At 40.6% G+C, this 17683-nt stretch overlaps 1 protein-coding gene across 2 annotated transcripts in view; it reads right to left on the reverse strand.

Annotated features, from left to right (window-relative positions):
• Nucleotides 1-404: 404 nt before the first annotated feature.
• SGMS1 (sphingomyelin synthase 1) overlaps nt 405-17683 on the reverse strand; it is a 107350-nt gene continuing 90071 nt past the window's right edge. For both annotated transcript variants that reach the window (XM_032231883.1, XM_032231881.1), the window contains 4 exons: nt 11414-11531; nt 8499-8652; nt 6409-6575; nt 405-1637 (listed from right to left, as the gene is read on the reverse strand). In XM_032231883.1, the coding sequence (XP_032087774.1) occupies nt 1458-1637; nt 6409-6575; nt 8499-8652; nt 11414-11531 (619 nt within the window). In that variant the 3' untranslated portion in view covers nt 405-1457. The remainder of the gene's footprint in view (nt 1638-6408; nt 6576-8498; nt 8653-11413; nt 11532-17683) is intronic.

Genomic DNA, 17683 nt, shown 5'->3' on the forward strand with positions numbered 1-17683 from the left:
ACCTTTTTGAACACACAAAAATCCTACAGAAGATAATTCTGCTTCATGTAAAATACAGAATGAATATATATATATATATATATATATATATATATATATATATATATATATATCATATGCTTCTTCATTCTTAAAAAACTATTTTTGCTCTGCACATTGGCAAGTTTAGGATAGAATACTTCCCCCAAACAAAGTATGTATGGCAGAATTTAAAATTTTAGAATTACATGCAGTTTCTGCACAAACCCTGTTTTTAAATAAACCAATTGTTTTCCAACAATATTTTCATTCAGGGATCAGACATTGTTTATAATTTGAATTTATTTTTATTTGTTTATACTTTTATTTATTTATACTTTGAAAAATAAACTCATAATAAGGAAGTCATGGCTGTTTTCTTGCTATAGTTAAAAATTCATGTATGGAGTAGACAATAAAATAATTTAAATAGTATATTTCATTCTAACCTGCTCACAAAGTGTGAAGACATGATTATCATATTAGATTCCCCCAACCCCCGCCCGCCCAATTCAGTCATCTGAATATTGCAAACAGATTTCCAGTTTAATTTAGATATAAAATTTGATAATGTGTACAATACGTATAACCTTGGTTTTGTGGAATACTTTGTTTTAAACAAAAGTTTGTAAAGAATGCCTACTGACCATACTATCAAGACAAGAAAGGCACTAAGAACAGACAAATCTTTCTCCCAAGAAGCATTATTTTTAAAGTTTTAAACTCTTTTCTCTGTCGTGTAAAAACCGTTTTTAGAATTCATTTGAATGCATTATCTTTTGAAAAATAAAGTTAGGAAATACTTAGAAAATCACTTTACAACAGAATAGTATTATTATTATTATTTTTTTGCACCGTTTTGACACTGTCACTGCAGATTTACAAAATCAATGATTACCAAACCTTTCCGCGTCTATCATTTTGTAGCTTCAGTGAAACAGATAAGAAAGATTCCTGTATATTTATTTATCCGAGTCAGGTATTTAGAAACCTTCATATAGACATTTGCTAGAAAATGGCTTACAGCCCAATCTTTGGGGCAAGAGATATGAAAATTATGTTTTCCCAAGAAAATAATATGCTTCATTCCCAGATTTGACTGGAAAGACCAGAACTTAATGATATAAAAGCTTTTTTTGTCTGTTGTTATGCTGCTGCATCATATACAAAGAAACAGGGTGATGAGCAATGCAAATCCATAATCTATTAACAAGAAATGTATACAGTGCATGATGAGTTACCATAACTTTATTGTTGTCCATCGCAGATCCTTTGGAGAAAAAAAAAGTTATCACAGTGCTTACCAGGTAAGAGATTAAAGTCAAGGTAAGGGTTAAAAGGTAGAATTAAGGGACCAGTTCAATTGCTATGGCGTCACATCTAGGGGAGTTCCGAGCACTTTTCAGACAGTTCTCTCGCCAGCTCCTTATTCTTATCTGTTATGTATCATTCACCAGTTTGCTGTATTTTGCTGACCGGCCAAGGTGCAAAGCTTGCCAGGAAAAAGGCCAATGATAGGAACGTGGTACAATGCCTTGGACATTCTTTTCAAAGTACTGGAAGGGTCTGTACCACCACACCCGTGCAAGGAGATTAGTCTGAGAAGCTTCTTTTAGCACCTAGGAGGGGAAAAACATTATGAATAAGCTATTTAGTTAACAGCACTCAGAATAGTGAATTTATTCCATGACCCGTCAAAACCGCGGTCCACAAAAGCGCGATCGACGAAAGCGCGCATTTGACGTCATCACAGCGTGACGAAAAAAAATTAAAAATTGAAATAAAAATAAAATTAAAGCAAGCCAATTCACATAAAGGTAAGGGTTAGGTTTAGGTTTAGGTTTAGGTTAAGGTTAGGTTTAGAGCATTAGGGTTACGTTTAGCGTTAGGTTAAGGGTTAGCGTTAGGTTTAGCGTTACGTTAATGGTTAGGTTTAGGGTTAGATTTAGGGTTAGGTTAAGGGTTAGGTTTAGGGTTAGGTTTGGGGGGGTTAGGGTAAGGTTTTCGCTTTATTTTTCCATTTTTCGATCACAGCGCGATGTTTTCGTCGCGCTGTGATGACGTCAAATGCGCGCTTTCGTCGACCGCGATTATGTCGTCCGCGGTTTTGTGGTGGAACCAATTTATTCTTCAGGAAACCCATGAACCTTTCTAGTGAAATTCACACCGTTCTTAGGTAAAGATCTTCTCGTCTGGCCCTTCCAATGCAGACCTACTGTTGTCCTTTCTTTAAAACAGGAGCTTGTCAATCAGAAAGGTCAGCAATTTGGCGGTTCGAATCCCCAGCGCCGCGTAACGGAGTAAGCTCCCGTTACTTGTCCCAGCTTCCGCCAACCTAGCAGTTCGAAAGCACGTAAAAATGCAAGTAGAAAAATAGGAACCACTTTTGGTGGGAAGGTAACAGTGTTCCGTGCGCCTTCAGCACTTAAGTCATGCCAGCCACATGACCACAAAGATGTCTTTGGACAGCGCTGGCTCTTCAGCTTCGAAACGGAGATGAGCACAGCCCCCTAGAGTCGGGAACGACTAGCACATATGTGTGAGGGGAATCTTTACCTTTTTATTAGAGGAGGGGAAAAGAGATTGTAGCTGGGAGCTCCCACCATAAATAGTGGTGTTTCTTACTTTTATTCATTACTTCTAAACACCTCCCTCCAACCCCCCAACCCCCACACACAATTTATACAAGGCACAAGAGGAAGCAGGTTACAGAAGTGGGTCATGCTAATATTCTAACAACTCTTGTTGTAAAAATAGAATGGAATGGAATAGAGTAAAACTAATGAAGGAAAGAAGGAAAGGTTGTACAAATTTGGCATTCTTATAAATTTTGTTAATACATACAAAAATGTACAGGCATCTAAACATGTGTATATACATAATGCCTGTGTGTGTGCATGTCTATCTTTGTATGTCTGGAATTTCAGGGGCCTTAACCAACATAAGAGAGCCAGTGGTTAAAGACACCAGGCTAGAAACCATACGCTTCAAGGCGCTAGTCGTCACTTATAAAGCCCTTCATGGTATTGGGCCTGGGTACTTGAGAGACCGCCTGCTGCCAATCACCTCCACTAGACCGATCAGATCCCACAGATTAGGCCTCCTCCGAATTCCATCCGCCGGCCAGTGCCGACTGGCGACTACCCGGAGGAGAGCCTTCTCTGTGGCTGCTCCGACCCTCTGGAACGAACTCCCGGTGGAGATTCGAACCCTCACCACCCTCCAGGCCTTCCGCAAAGCCCTTAAAACCTGGCTGTTCCGACAGGCCTGGGGCTAAAGAGCTGTTGCCCCCGTCTCGAATGGTATGACTGTTGTGTGTTTTTAAATTATGTATTGTTATGTTTCGTCTTTTATTTTTTGTCTGTACCACCCTTCCCTGATTTGAATTGTGAGCCGCCCTGAGTCCCCTTCGGGGGGAAAGGGCGGCATATAAATATAATCAAATCAAATCAAATCAAATAAGAAACTGAATTCTAGTCTTGCCTTAGACATTAAGTTAACCCAGTAGCCTTAAGCCAGTCACTTTCCATCAATAGCAAATGCAATCAAGCAAAATCCTGAAGTTTTCAATGAAGAAGTGAATAGATAGAAAGCAAGTAACTTTGATTTCGGACTAGCCTGCAAAATGTGTAAGAAGTAGGGCTGAACTCTGCGTGCTAAATGCAGCGGAGATGAATAAACTGTGATGTATTGATTCGATTTCAGAGTAGATGACAAAACATCTCTGCAAGGGGATTTTTTTAAAAAAAAAAAAACTTTCTAATAATTGTGGTTCAGACTGATTTTGGAGTAGGCCCTGTGATCATATATTGTAATAGCAATAGCAATAGCAGTAGACTTATATACCGCTTCATAGAGCTTTCAGCCCTCTCTAAGCGGTTTACAGAGTCAGCATATCGCCCCCAACAACAATCCGGGTCCTCAATTTACCCACCTCGGAAGGATGGAAGGCTGAGTCAACCCTGAGTCTCTTCCACCTAGATGAGCTAAGAGCAAGAGCAGTGGCGCAGTGGTTAGAGTGCAGTACTGCAGGCCACTTCAGCTGACTGCTATCTGCAGTTTGGCGGTTCAAATCTCACCGGCTCATCTAGCAGTCAGCTGAAGTAGCCTGCAGTGCTGCATTTAACCACCGCGCCACCTCGGCTCATAAGAGCTACTTAAGACACGAGCAACTGCAAACCTTAAGAGCCGTGGTGGTTAGAATGCAGGCTAACTCTGCCAACTGCCAGCAGTTCAATCCTGACCAGCTCAAGGTTGAATCGGCCTTCCATTCTTCCGAGGCCGATAAAATGAGGACCCAAGATTGTTGGGGGCAATAGGCTGACTCTGTAAACCGCTTAGAGGGCTGGAAAGCATTGTGAAGTGTGTGTAAGTCTAAGTGCTATTGCTATTAAGCAATTGTCACTGCACTTTTACATATTGCCAAAACCATATGGTTCAGCCTAATCCTCAATAGAGGACTATTCTGCAAAGTGGAAAAACACCATTCCTGGGCTCCTATATTATGTCTACCTAACACAGTGTTTCTCAACCTTGTCAACTTGAAGGTGTCTGGACTTCAACTCCCAGAATTCCCCAGCCAGCATTCGCTATGACCTAACATGTTTACTTCCAAAAAGAGGTCCTAGTTTCGTCTTGCAGACAACACATCAGAATCCCTGAAAGATGATCTTCAACTGTCTTGTTGAAGATCATCTCAGCTTTTGCCTCCCAGTTTTTCTGTTACATAGAAAGATGCTCGAAATTTAGCTTGAGGAAGTTCGGTTACCTTTAAATTACACTGAAGTATATAACTTCATAAGTAACAGAGAGCAGATCAATAGTCGTTCAGTAAGCACAGTCTTCAGAACGTATTTTATCACTTGCATCGTGTTATTATGGGATTTAGCCTTATGACTAAATTCGAGACGTTGATACTGGCATCAAAAGCTGACTTGCCAAATTATCTGTTGCTTCAGAGACTATTATCAAGGAAGTAATAATGTACTTAGTCTTATGACACATATAACACTTACTTAAGATTGTTTTTTCCTATGAAAAAAAACCCGAGTCTAATTATAAAACTCAAAGTTACAAAATAGATGGGCTCACTGTTTGTAGAGCACTTTTCTACTTTAGGAACAATCTTTCCCCCTTTTTTTGCACAATTCTTACATAAATGGGTTTGTGGGTGACTCATGTGAGGCCTCCAGTCATCAACTGTGTGATGGGTTAAAATTGTGGTTTCCCAACTTCCTGAAATGTGTCTTTCAGCTTATTCTTCTCCCAGCTTCCTTAGAATGAGAAAACAGTGGTCTGTTACCCAATATCCAGCGGATCAATTCCCCCAAATAATTTGGGAAGAGAGGGCTCCAGTTCCACTTCTGGGGGAAGGATATTGCAAAATCTCCATTCCCACCCCATTCTGGGGCCAGCCAGAGGTGGTATTTGCTGTTTCTCCAAACTACTCAAAATTCCCACTACCAGTTCTCCAGAACCTGCTGAATTTCACCCCTGCTGTTAAGTGAATCACTACAATTGTTAATTTAGTAAAATGGTTGTTAAGTGAATCTCACTTCTCCGTTGACTTTGGTGGTCAGAAGATTGCAAAAGCGAATTACGGGACTTGCCGGACATTGCAACAGTCCTAAATATAAGTCAATTGCAAAGCATATGAATTTTGAGAACATGACTATGAGGATGCTGCAACGGTGTGAAAAGGGGTCATAAGTCACTCTTTTCATGCCATTGTAATTTTGGACTCACTAAATTCAGTGTTGTAAGTCAAAGACTACCTGCATTTTAATATTAACCTAAAAAAAAAACCTAATCCTTCAAGTAAGAGATTAAACTATACCTGGGGTACTGTAAGAAGGAGGGATCCAGCCATAAAATAAGCTTGTGCTGAAATGATCATTATACTGGACTGGACCCGGATACCTGCGAGACCGTCTTCTGCCACATACTTCCCTTAGACCAATAAGATCGCACAGGATGGACCTTCTCCGGGTGCCTTCAGCGGGACAATGCCGGCTGGCGACACCTAGGAGTAGGGCCTTCTCTGTTGCCGCTCCGGCCCTATGGAATGAGCTGCCCGCAGAGATCCGGGCCCCACCCACTCTCATGCCCTTCCGCAAAGCCATTAAAACCTGGCTTTTCTGGCATGCCTGGGGCTGTTGACCCCTTGATTGAGGTCCAGCCCCCTTTCGACTGGGTGTTTGTTGAGTTCCTTTTTTAACTTTGTTATGTCCCATTGTTTTTTAAAATTCTTTTTAATTTTTTTTCATTTCTGTAAGCCGCCCGGACTCCCTCAGGATTGGGCGGCATAGAAATTCAATAAATGAAATGAAATGAAATAAATGAACTACACCCAGATAATACATTTTTACAGGGGAACGAAAAGAAACTCACTTGTTGATTGGCCATGGTATGATACCACCAGAAAAGTCTTGTAGTGATGTAGTAAGCCACTACCACATCCACAGTGTAGTGATCATGAGCTAAAAGAATACAGAACATCCCAACTATGCTGAGAGCCCAGCAAATCCAATGATACCACCATAATCGCCGAGGTGAATCTGAAAATAAGGAAAAACACAGGGGCCTTAATTCGTGAATTCTTCAAACACAAAATATCTTCATGCCCAGAAATTAAAGTGCCTGCTATTCTGAAAACAAGATCATTCCCAAATAGAACTGGGTGAGCCGTGGTGGCGCAGTGGTTAGAGATGTAATATTGCAGGCTGACGCTGCATTCCACTGCCAGGAGTTCGATCCTGACTGGCTCAAGGTTGACTCAGCCTTCCATCCTTTCGAGGTCGATAAAATGAGGACCCAGATTGTTGGGGGAAATATCCTGATTCTGTAAAGGGCTGTAAAGCACTATGAAGTGGTATATAAGTCTTAGTGCTTATCGCAAGTCATGTGCAGAAAAGCAAGGGACATAACAGCAGTCTTCATATACTTGAGGGGCTATCATAATGGAGATGGTCGGCACTAATTCTTTGTAGCTCCGATGGGTAGCTGCTTTGTAGAGGGAGATTCAAAATCAAATGAAGGAAGAATTCGCTGAATGTGGGAGTTATTAAGCCAGGAGTGGGGAACTATGGCTCATTCTGGCTCAGGAATTCTGGGAGTTGAAGTCCACAAGTTCCCCACCTCTTTATTAAGCAATAAAATACTTGCCATCTGGAGCCATAAGTGCTCCATTGTGGGAGGTATTTTAAGCAAAAATTGGAGAGACATTAATTGGAGCTAGTGTGACATTCCTGCCATATGCCTAGGATTGGACTAAAAGGACATCTTCCAATCATATGATTCTATGATTCCCACAACCTGAAATGATCCTAAATCCACTTTGAGAAACATGCAGTGTTTTGGAGAAAACTGTCACCGTTCAAATGAGATCTCAACTGAAGATATGTACTTTTTAATGCCATTACGGTGTTATCTTGCTTTTGCATAATCCAAGCATTAGATTAGAAATTCTCTATTTCCAAACCCAGATATTTCCCCAACCTAGTTGAGATGGCTGGTATATGAATAACTTTAACATACAAGTAGTTTGTAAATCAGCACCATTTTGCATTTTATCCTAGAGTGGGGGGGAAAGTCATTTTTTTTTAAGTGAACAGGTTTCAGTCTAGTTGGCCAACAGATAACCACATAAGTATAATCTTTACTGTCATTGTACTTAAATTCAACAAAATTGGTTGTTTTTTTAAAAGAAAAGAGTAACTAAGATATTTGTGCTGCCTTCTATTCTCTGCCAATTTATGTTCTCATAACAAGGGCTATAGCTTCTAAGGCCCTGCCATGCTGTGTTACCAACAAAGGTCAAAAAGAATAAAGTATAACTTTTGTCTAAAAAAACTTTTCCAAGAGTTGAATCTCCATAGCATTTCAAATTGAAGTTTGCAAAGTTCGGAACAGTATCAGGATCAAAGTGGGTGGATGAAATGGACTTTCTAAGGGTAAAAGAAAGGATTAATCTCTCATTCCTATTACCCCCGAGAAATATTAAAATTCCCTCTTACTGGAATGCTATTACCAATTGATATAATTTTTGTTATTAAAAATCGTAAGGATGAACTGAATATTTTCAGCATTAATGATTCATTTATTATGAATATGTAATTACACCTAAAAATAGATATGTAACTTATAAGCATTTCATTTTAAATGCAAGCATGGCTCACACTGTAGAGAGTGCTATCGTGACTGACATTTTAAGAAGTCAGATAGATGCAGCAATAATTGGATTGCTAATTTATGTAATTTAAATATAAATGTTTAATCTATAGCACAGCTTGATCTTTGTGGTTACATTAATCTAATTTCTACTAATAAAGTTGCTTTATTTTGGGGAGAGTTATACCCTAAAAGATACTTCTTTAAAAAAACATATAATAAAGGTATAAAGCTTTGTGAATGGAAGCACCTGGGTGATCCCAATTAATCGAATAACATATATTGTTCTATCGTATAATGGCGGCACTTACACTCTTTGATAAATAAGTATGTCAGAGTTAACATCACCGTATGGCCGCTGTATAGGTAGTCACCGCACATGTCATGGGCTCCTGTGATTGACAGCCCGCCCCCGGCAAGCAGCTTCATGATCCTTCTCATGTGTGATTCCCAGTCGCCAAAAAGCTTCAGAAAGGAAGAAGGGATAAACCAACATGTTAGGTTCAAATGTGCCCAACTGCAACACATTGTACTGCAAGCAATTAAATTTCCAGGCCATTGAATGAATCAAAGAAGCAGAGGGGATAAATAGCAATAAAGAATTTTGTTCCAACACAAAGGCTCATGGATTATAGCATAAGCTTGAAGTACGTTCACTGTACAAAAGCTTTTTACAAGAATGTTGTTTGCTAATCTTTTTCCCAGAACCGCAAATTTCTTCACAGGTTTCAAAATTGTAACACATATACCCCTTACGAAAACTTTTCTTTTTGCATAACCACATACTTTCCAGTCCCCCCCCCCTAGTCGTTGATTGTTTCCTCAAAACACAAAATAGGAACCTAAAATCACTTTCATTGTTCAGCATAAATAGGTTAAAATATCAGAGAAGCCACTTGCTCAGCAAAACCATTTTCTTGCTTTCTCTACTATAATCAGTCAAATGATACAAGAAGTCATTGTTTAGCTGGGGAGAACTGACCTATCTTCTTTGCAGAAGGATTAACAAGAAATGATTGAAATGAATATTACTCTTTTTGGATAGAAATAAACAGATCTAGAATCCAATCTCACAAAGCTAGGACCAAGTTTAATAGATTCATTCCTCATCTGTATGTGTACTTTTTCTATATATTGGCACTGAAGGATATTAAGAAAAATAGAAACTATAATGACCATGCAAGAAAATATTGGTTTAAACCCAAACAAGTCCTATACAGGTATCTAAATTGTCAAGGTTAAAACGCCACTAACTCCCTTATCTTGTTTCTTTGAAAATTCTAAACAACAATGCCATTTAGCTGACATCTGAAAGAAAAACTTGAATGAAGTTGCTCACGTATGTTTACAACAGCTATAAAACAACAGAGTTCCTAATATATTGCAATATTTTCTAAGAAGTTAGCAAGAAAAGTGCAATACATTGTAAGAACCCAATTGCCATGTTTTTAAGAGAGCTGACAAGAAAATAAACTTTATTTCCCCAAACTCCTAAATGACAACTTGAACCTGCTGGTTATAAATGTGGATTAAGGAGGAGAAACAGGATAAATATGGCATTCTTTGTGTTTATAAAAGTGTTAACATTACTGTTATCAAACAAAATTATTATTTTTAAGAAAAAATTTAATTTTTTATTCTCTTACGTATCATTTTATGTATACGTTCACATAATTGTTATTCTTCTTTACATTTGTCATTCTTATACATTTATTATTTCATTTAATAGGTTATAATATACAGTTTGGGTTACTTTATTTACCATCCCTTCCTCCTGTTGTAACACCACCTTATTTTCCCTTTCTTTTCTCCCTCCCTCCCTTCTCTACTTTTCTTCCTTCTTCCTGTCCTTCCTCTTCCTTCTTCCCTTACCTTTCTCTTCCTCTTCCCCTTCCTACTCTCTCTCCTTCTCTTCCTCTCCCTTCCATCCTCCTCTCCTCTTTCTTCTTTCCCCCATCTTCCTTTCATTTTCTCCTCCTTTCTTTCTTTTCTATTATTATAGGTGTCTCTTTCAGGTCTCTGTTTATGTTTTCTTGGGATGGTTTTTTTGCAAACCCAAATATAATTTCATATCATTTCTTATTCCCTTACCTTCGCTAATCTATCCTAGCTATATTTCCTCCCCCTTTATGCCTCGCTCTTGGATATATACTTATATATTTAATATTTTCTTTTCTGTTTTCCCCTTCTTCCCCACCTTTTCCATTTAACAGTGCATCATCTGGGTTCTATATCTTCTCCTTGCTTTCTTTTCTAGTTTCCATTCTCTAGCCAATCATAGAATCTTCCCCATGTCTTGAAGTACTCCGGTTCCTCTTTATCCTTTATTTTCATTGTCAACCTATTCATCTCGGCACAATCTAACATCTTTTTTATTATCTCTTCATCTGTTGGAAGCTTATTTAATTTCCAATTTTGGGCAAATACAATTCTTGCTGCTATAGTTACATGCATAATCAAATAAGTATCCTCTTTCTTGAATTTCTCTGGGATAATACCTAGTAAAATATCTCCATTATTAAATGTCTCTGTCTTAGCTCTACATCAATGTATCCAAAGGACGTATCTACCTGTCTTGTGCTTCTCCTAACTGTCAAGCAATTTTTCTGGATGATAAATTGTGGAACGATATTAAGGCTGTTACCCTTAATTGATTAGTTATTTCTATCACACTACATGCAAATATGGTAATTGGAGTGTTTATAAATTCGTTCGAAATTCACATGCCGTAGTCAGGCATGAAATCCGCTTACTTCGCTACCGGTTCAGAACCGGGAGCTCGCACGCAGCACTTCTGCGCATGTGTAGAGCGCCCGTGATTGCATCTGGGCAGGTGGGCTGCCGCCACTACCGTAGCAAACTTCTGGCTGTACTTCTCTGGTCTTCCTAAGGAATGAGATCAATTATTGACAGTCTTTCTTGCCTTTGAAGCTGGGTATTTCATGGGTCTATTTCAATGCGATAACCAAATGATTGGTTTTGAACAAAAAGCCATGAAAGGATAACAGAAATATGGAACTGAATCCTGACAGAACCTGTTCATCTGGTTGAGCAACAGAAAATTGAGCAATAATTAATACTGACTATCTATTGGGGGGGGGGGGGGAAATCAGCCAATTTCCCTTGGTAAGAAATTCATTAGTCACTCTGAGCCAGCTCTTCTAGAATGTCTAATGAAGGGGAAAAAATGTTGTTAGATAATGATAGCAAAATAAAAAAAGTTTACCTTTGGCGAACAGTTGAAATGCATGCCAGGTACTGGGAGTGTCGTTACATACATTGTAATACACCGATATAAGTACAATGTGCCAACTATACAAAGAAATCTTCTGCCAATAATAGACCTGAAAGGAGAAAGAAAAGGTAGAGAAAATTGTATATCATGTGAAGTGCTTCAGAATACTGTAAAAAGAGTGCTCTCCATAAGGCACCAGGCTGAAAACTACGAAAAACAAATATATTCCAACTTCACAGAACTAGAATAGATCCAAGAAGACTGTAGTGTAGGCGAAAGCATAAGAAAGATTCTTCAAACTGTTTCTACGTTAAATCTGGTTCTTAGCTTTCTTTTCTACATGACCAAAAAAACAGAATTATTGGATGTTTTCCCAAAGAGCTGCAAAAACAGCTGAATGCAGTGTGGGATGTAATCTGGAATAATATGGCGGAGAGCAGAGATGTCAATCTCACATCGCCGTAGCGGTGTCACGTGACGTATCACAACTTATCTTCTCCTTCGCTAAACTGGGCATGGGCGTGGCCAGCGCATGACGCGTACGGCCCACAGGTCGCAAGTTTGACACCCCTGGTGCAGAGGGGCTGTAGGCATATTCAACATCTTCTCCAATCAAATAAATGTATTTATCCCCCATTCATGGGTTTTTAACTTTTTATGGGGCTTTTAAGTTCACTGTGCAGATTTGCTCCTTTTTTCCATGCAAGTTAATGGTGATGCGTTTATTTTTAGGATAGCAAGGGGCTGCAAAAAAACTGAAAAAAAACAAATTACACTAAGAAAAAAAGGAGGTTTTTCTTTCTAACTGTTGTTATTCTCTCTTTAGTCCCCATTTAGAGACCTTTTGCCATTTTTAACAAAATCGACATCAAAAATGATTTTCTTAAAATCGTTTAGTTCTTTTGGTTCTTAAAACTAAATATGTTCATGCTCAAACTCTCTATTGCTTTTATCAATGTAAATACTTAGTGGTAGGGCCTCTTTCTAGTTCCCCTGGACTACTTAAAAGTCCAGACATTCTTAACTATTACAAGACATAGAAGACATTTCCTCAGATTCTTTGATTTAAGATCAGTAACTAATTCATGTAAGATATTTTAAATTTTTATTAGCAGCCTTAGAAGACAACATTGCAGTTTAAGAAAAAAAGAGCTGAGGTGGCGCAGTGGTTAGAGTGCAGTACTGCAGGCCACTTTAGCTGACTGTGATCTGCAGTTCAGCGGTTCAAATCTCACCGGCTCAAGGTCGACTCAGCCTTCCATCCTTCCGAGGTGGGTGAAATGAGGACCCAGACTGTGGGGGCAAGTTGCTGACTCAATTTGCTAAAAAAAATTGTAAACCGCTTAGAGAGGGCTGAAAGCCCTATGAAGCGGCATATGTCTAATTAATAAATAAATAATAAATAATAAGTATGGGAAACAAGTCCAACTAGAAGCAGTACCTAACTGATCTGAAGCAGCCCAATTAGACATAAAACATTCCTAGAGATCGGATGGTAACCACTCCAAAAATACCAGGGCAGAAAGTTAAACTGGAAAGTTTTTTAAAAATCTAAGAAAGAAACAACTATCGTGTTTCCCTCAAAATAAGACATGGCCTTATTTTCAGGGAGGTCTTATTATTTTCGAGGTACAGGAGGCGGCGAGCATAGTCACCTCATGGCTGCTGCGATGTTGCAATATTTTCAGAGAGGGGGGGAGGGCTTATTTTAGTGCATGCGCTCAAAAGCCCGATTGGGCATTTATTATCTGAGTCTTATTTTCAGGGAAACAGGGTAGAAACCACTTTCATATTGTTACCAAAGAATACAATTGAGGAGAGTTGAACTCAACTCAGAGAGACTTTACTTTTACTGTTGAGAGCAAAATTATTTATTTATTTATTTATTATTAAAATTTATATGCCGCCCAATCCCGAAGGACTCCGGGCGGCTTACAAAAGAAGAAAAAGAGAAAGAAAAAAAATAAGAAAAAATCACATGCATTCATTCTAACCGGGGCTGGACCTCAACAGTGAGGTCAACAGTCCCAGGCCTGCCGGAACAGCCAAGTTTTTACAGCTTTCCTGAAGGCCATGAGAGTGGGTATGGTCCGGATCTCTGGGGGTAGCTGATTCCAGAGCGTCGGAGCAGCCACAGAGAAGGCTCTCCTCCGGGGGCCCGCCAGTCGACACTGTCTAACTGACGGCATCTGAAGGAGGCCCAATCTGTGGGATCTTACTGGCCGCTGGGAGGTATGTGGCAGTAGGCGGTCTCGAAGGTACACTAGCCCTAAGCCATGTAGGGCTTTAAAGGTAATAACCAACACCTTGAATTGCGTCCGGAGACCAATTGGTAGCCAGTGAAGCTCGCGGAGGACAGGTATAACGTGGGTGTATCTCGGTACACCCAATATCGCTCGCGCGGCCGCATTCTGGATTAGCTGCAGTCTCTGAACGCTTTTCTAGTGTAGTTATTAAAAATATATACATTATTTTCAATCAGATATAGTTTCCAAATTTAGCATACTTATAGCACAGTTATTGAAAAGGGATTTCAGTTAATAGCTATGTAGTATGGCAACATACAAAAACAGCCAATTGAATGTAGTTATATATATATATATATATATATATATATTTATATTCACATGTGTATAAAATAAATATCATGTATAAATATCAAACTGCGGAGATTTTGGGAAAGCTTTTTAGATGCTTTCCACTGAAAGGGCAATGTACAAATTCACCACTGATGCTATTCTACAAACTTTTTTGTGCAACACTCTAAAATGCTTGGCTCTAATATCCAATCCTCCATTTAGTGTACAAAACTACTAATACAGTTTTCTTGGATCCAGACCATTATATGAAATATTAATGGATGCTCTCCCTCAAAATATTGCCATATTTCAAAAGCAAGCACTCCAAAATGTTTTTCGAGTTGGAGATTGCATACCAAATATATTTGGCTTTTTCACAAATCACATAATGCAACTTTTATTATATAACATTATGTCAGAGCGAAGGCAGTAATCCAACACTCTCAATCATTTTGTCAAAATCTGTCTTTTACAACCAGGAGAAATATTTTTTCAGCACAAGACGAACCTAAGGAAATTGAAATTAATGGGATTAAGAACTTTATGTTGCTTTCAATCTTTCTTCCACAGATATGCTTGCCGGCTTCATTTGGGGTCTTCGAAATCTTCATTTGGGGTCTTTGAAATCATGAACTCCACTGATTCCTTTTTACGAGTGAAACTCCAAATTTCAACATACTTGCTTTAGATGCTAAATACAATCGTGACCCAACAAAAGCGCGAACGTCATAAGAGCGCCGACAAAACCGCGGCACTAAAACCGCAATGTCAAAAGCGCGTCGACAACAGCGCGCCGACAACAGCGCGCCGACAGAAGTGCGATTTAAGTTAAGGTAAGGTTTAGGGTTAGGGTTAGGGTTAGGTTTAGGGTTAGGTTACAGCGCGCTTCTGTCGGCTCATTCGTCGCTCCTTCGTCGCGCGGTTTTGTCGGCGCGGTTTTGTCGTTCGCGCATTTGTGGTGGAACCAAATACAATACAACCAGATTATGAAAGTTTTCGTCTGGATATAAACCAGTTTTGAGAACTACCGTATATACTCGAGTATAGGTCGATCCGAATATAAGCCGAGGCACCTAATTTTACCACAAAAAACTGGAAAAGTTATTGACTCGAGTATAAGCCTAGGGTGGGAAATGCAGCAGCTACCGGTAAATTTCAAAAATAAAAATAGATACCAATAATGTTTTTGAATATTTATTTCAAAGAAAAACAGTAAACTAGCTCTGTAAGTGGAAAAGAGGGTCAATAAAAACAATATGGTATCAACAATAACTTTAAAAGTAAAAAAACCTTAGCTCATTCAGCAACCAAGCTAAAACACAAGAGTTAAAATCCTTCAAAACTCATAGGCTCATAATATACATTCTACCAGTGTCCTGCCTGTGCCCATTGAATATACAACCTGCCCTGTGTCCATTAATTACAGCCTGCCATTGCCCATTGAATAACATATACAGCCTGCCTGTGCCCATTAAATATACAGTAGCCATTGTAAAAATTTGCTCTGGATAACAAATTATTATCACACAATACCGGTGTATTCAATGAAATACTTCACTCACCTCATGATTAAGGTGACCAGATTTTCAGATTGGTAAAGAGGGACACCTTTGACCGGGGGGGGGGGGGGGGAGGGAGCTGGCCGCGGCGGTTACTGCCAGCCCACGGCCTTGCTAGGGACGTCTGGTCACCTTAATTATACACATCCTCTCTCTCTCTATTCACTATGTCACGGCACACTAGTGTGCCACGGCACAGTGGTTGAAAAACACTGGTCTAAGAGACAACATGCACTGCAACAGGAGTAGTGTTCCCATAAAGCTAAGGTTTTCAGGACCTACAATTTTACCATCCAAAACAAGAGTGTCAGCATCGGTGTGCACAGAGTATAAGGACATCCCAGCAGCTCTCCCATTCATTCCCCAAAGGATTCCCAATGACCCCATAAACCATTTTTACCATGTTCACACTCTTCCCTACCTATAAATACACACAGTGCTACAGTAATGCTAAGGGTCAGCAACTGTCACAAGGGCTTATAGACAAAACAGCTGAAAGAAAGGGGATCCGAGGTCAAGTCTGACTACCCCCAAAATGATGAATCAGCAGATTATCTGTTTGGGTCCCCCTTTTTCCTTTCCTCCCCTTAACCCTAGTTAGCCCCCATTCCTTTTTTTGTGTGTGTGTCTGTGTGTGTGCAGAGCATACTTATGGGTGACCTCATGTTGATGAGTCAGCAGTGTCTGGACTCTGCACACAGAAGGCTGCAGCCAGCAGATACAAGGGGGTAATTCAGTCCACCTCATCCCTTTGTAAAACACCCCCCACCCCCAGCCGCTCTGTGAAACACCCCCCACCCCCAGCCGCTCCTCAGCCCCACCCGTTCCCAGACACCTGATGAGTCAGCACTACTTGCCCAGATGGGGACAGCGCACCCAATGCTTAGGTAGTCCGAGAAGAAGCGGGGAAGGGCCCCACTTCTTCTTCTTTCCACCCCACCTCCGCAGAAGGAAAACTCAAAGCATCACGGCGATCCCAGGAAAAAGAGGCGAGCCGGGGAGCGGCGGCATTTCTCTCCCTCTCCCTCTCTTTGCCGCGACCTGCCGCCGGCGGGCAACAAGGACGGCCACCCACGCCGCAGATCCACGTCCAGCAGGGAGGAGGAGGAGGGAAACCCACCCACCTGTCAGCCACGGGAGAAAGGAAGTCGGCGAGCGGAGGAAAAGACGGGGGAAAAGGAAGCTCGGCGGGTGAAATGCGGTCCCCGCCAGGATCTCACCTCGCCCTCTTAGCCTCCCCACCCTTGACACACATGCACGCACACGCACCCTCCGCCTAGCCCGCCAGAACATTCCCGGGTGGGAACAGCCGGGGGTGGGGGGAAGAGAGAGAGAGAGAGACGCGATCGCGTTCCCGGCAGTCCAGAGCAGGAGGCGCTTTTTTCCAAAAATAAACCCAGTGGATCATCTATCTCAGTGTTTCTCCACCTTGGAGACTTGAAAGTGTGTGGACTTCAACTCCCAGAATTCTGGGAGTTGAAGTCCACATATTTTCAAGTCTTCAAGGTGGAGAAACACTGATCTATCTAATTAATATAATTAGTTATAATTAGTTGGGAGGGAAAAGCGCTTGGTGCAAAGAAGGAGTTTCTTTCAACCAGCGGAACCCCCTGGCGCAATCGGGCTGCGATTGGCGGCCGTCCTTGCTACAATCCGCACCGCCCGCCTCATCAATGGGGTAAAGTCCTTACGTCCAGCTCTCATGCGGGCGTAAGGAAAGTCCTCTCTTTCCCCCTCATCAGAACACAAGCCCGGGAAGCGAGTGGAAGTTCTCTGCGCGACTGAAACGGAAGCCACGGCAGGAGAGTGAGGCTGCTGCCAGCCATTTCACCTCGCGCAGAGAACTTCCACTGGGTCCCGAAATGGAGGAGAAAAAGGGGCGCCCCTTTTTCTCCTCCATTTGGGCAAATTTTTCACTGACTCGAGTATAAGCCGAGGCAGCTGTTTTCAGCCCAAAAAGTGGGCTGAAAAACTCGGCCTATACTCGAGTATATACGGTATTTTACTCAACTTTACCCACTGGTGTAAAAGCAACTGCCCTCTCCCATTCAAGGCACATTTATCACTGATTTGAAATCTGCCAAATATCTCATGTTTTATTACAGCTGTCCCAAAAAAAGCTT

This window comes from Thamnophis elegans, chromosome 15 (assembly GCF_009769535.1).
Source record: "Thamnophis elegans isolate rThaEle1 chromosome 15, rThaEle1.pri, whole genome shotgun sequence".
Classification (NCBI taxonomy): Eukaryota; Metazoa; Chordata; class Lepidosauria; order Squamata; family Colubridae; genus Thamnophis; species Thamnophis elegans.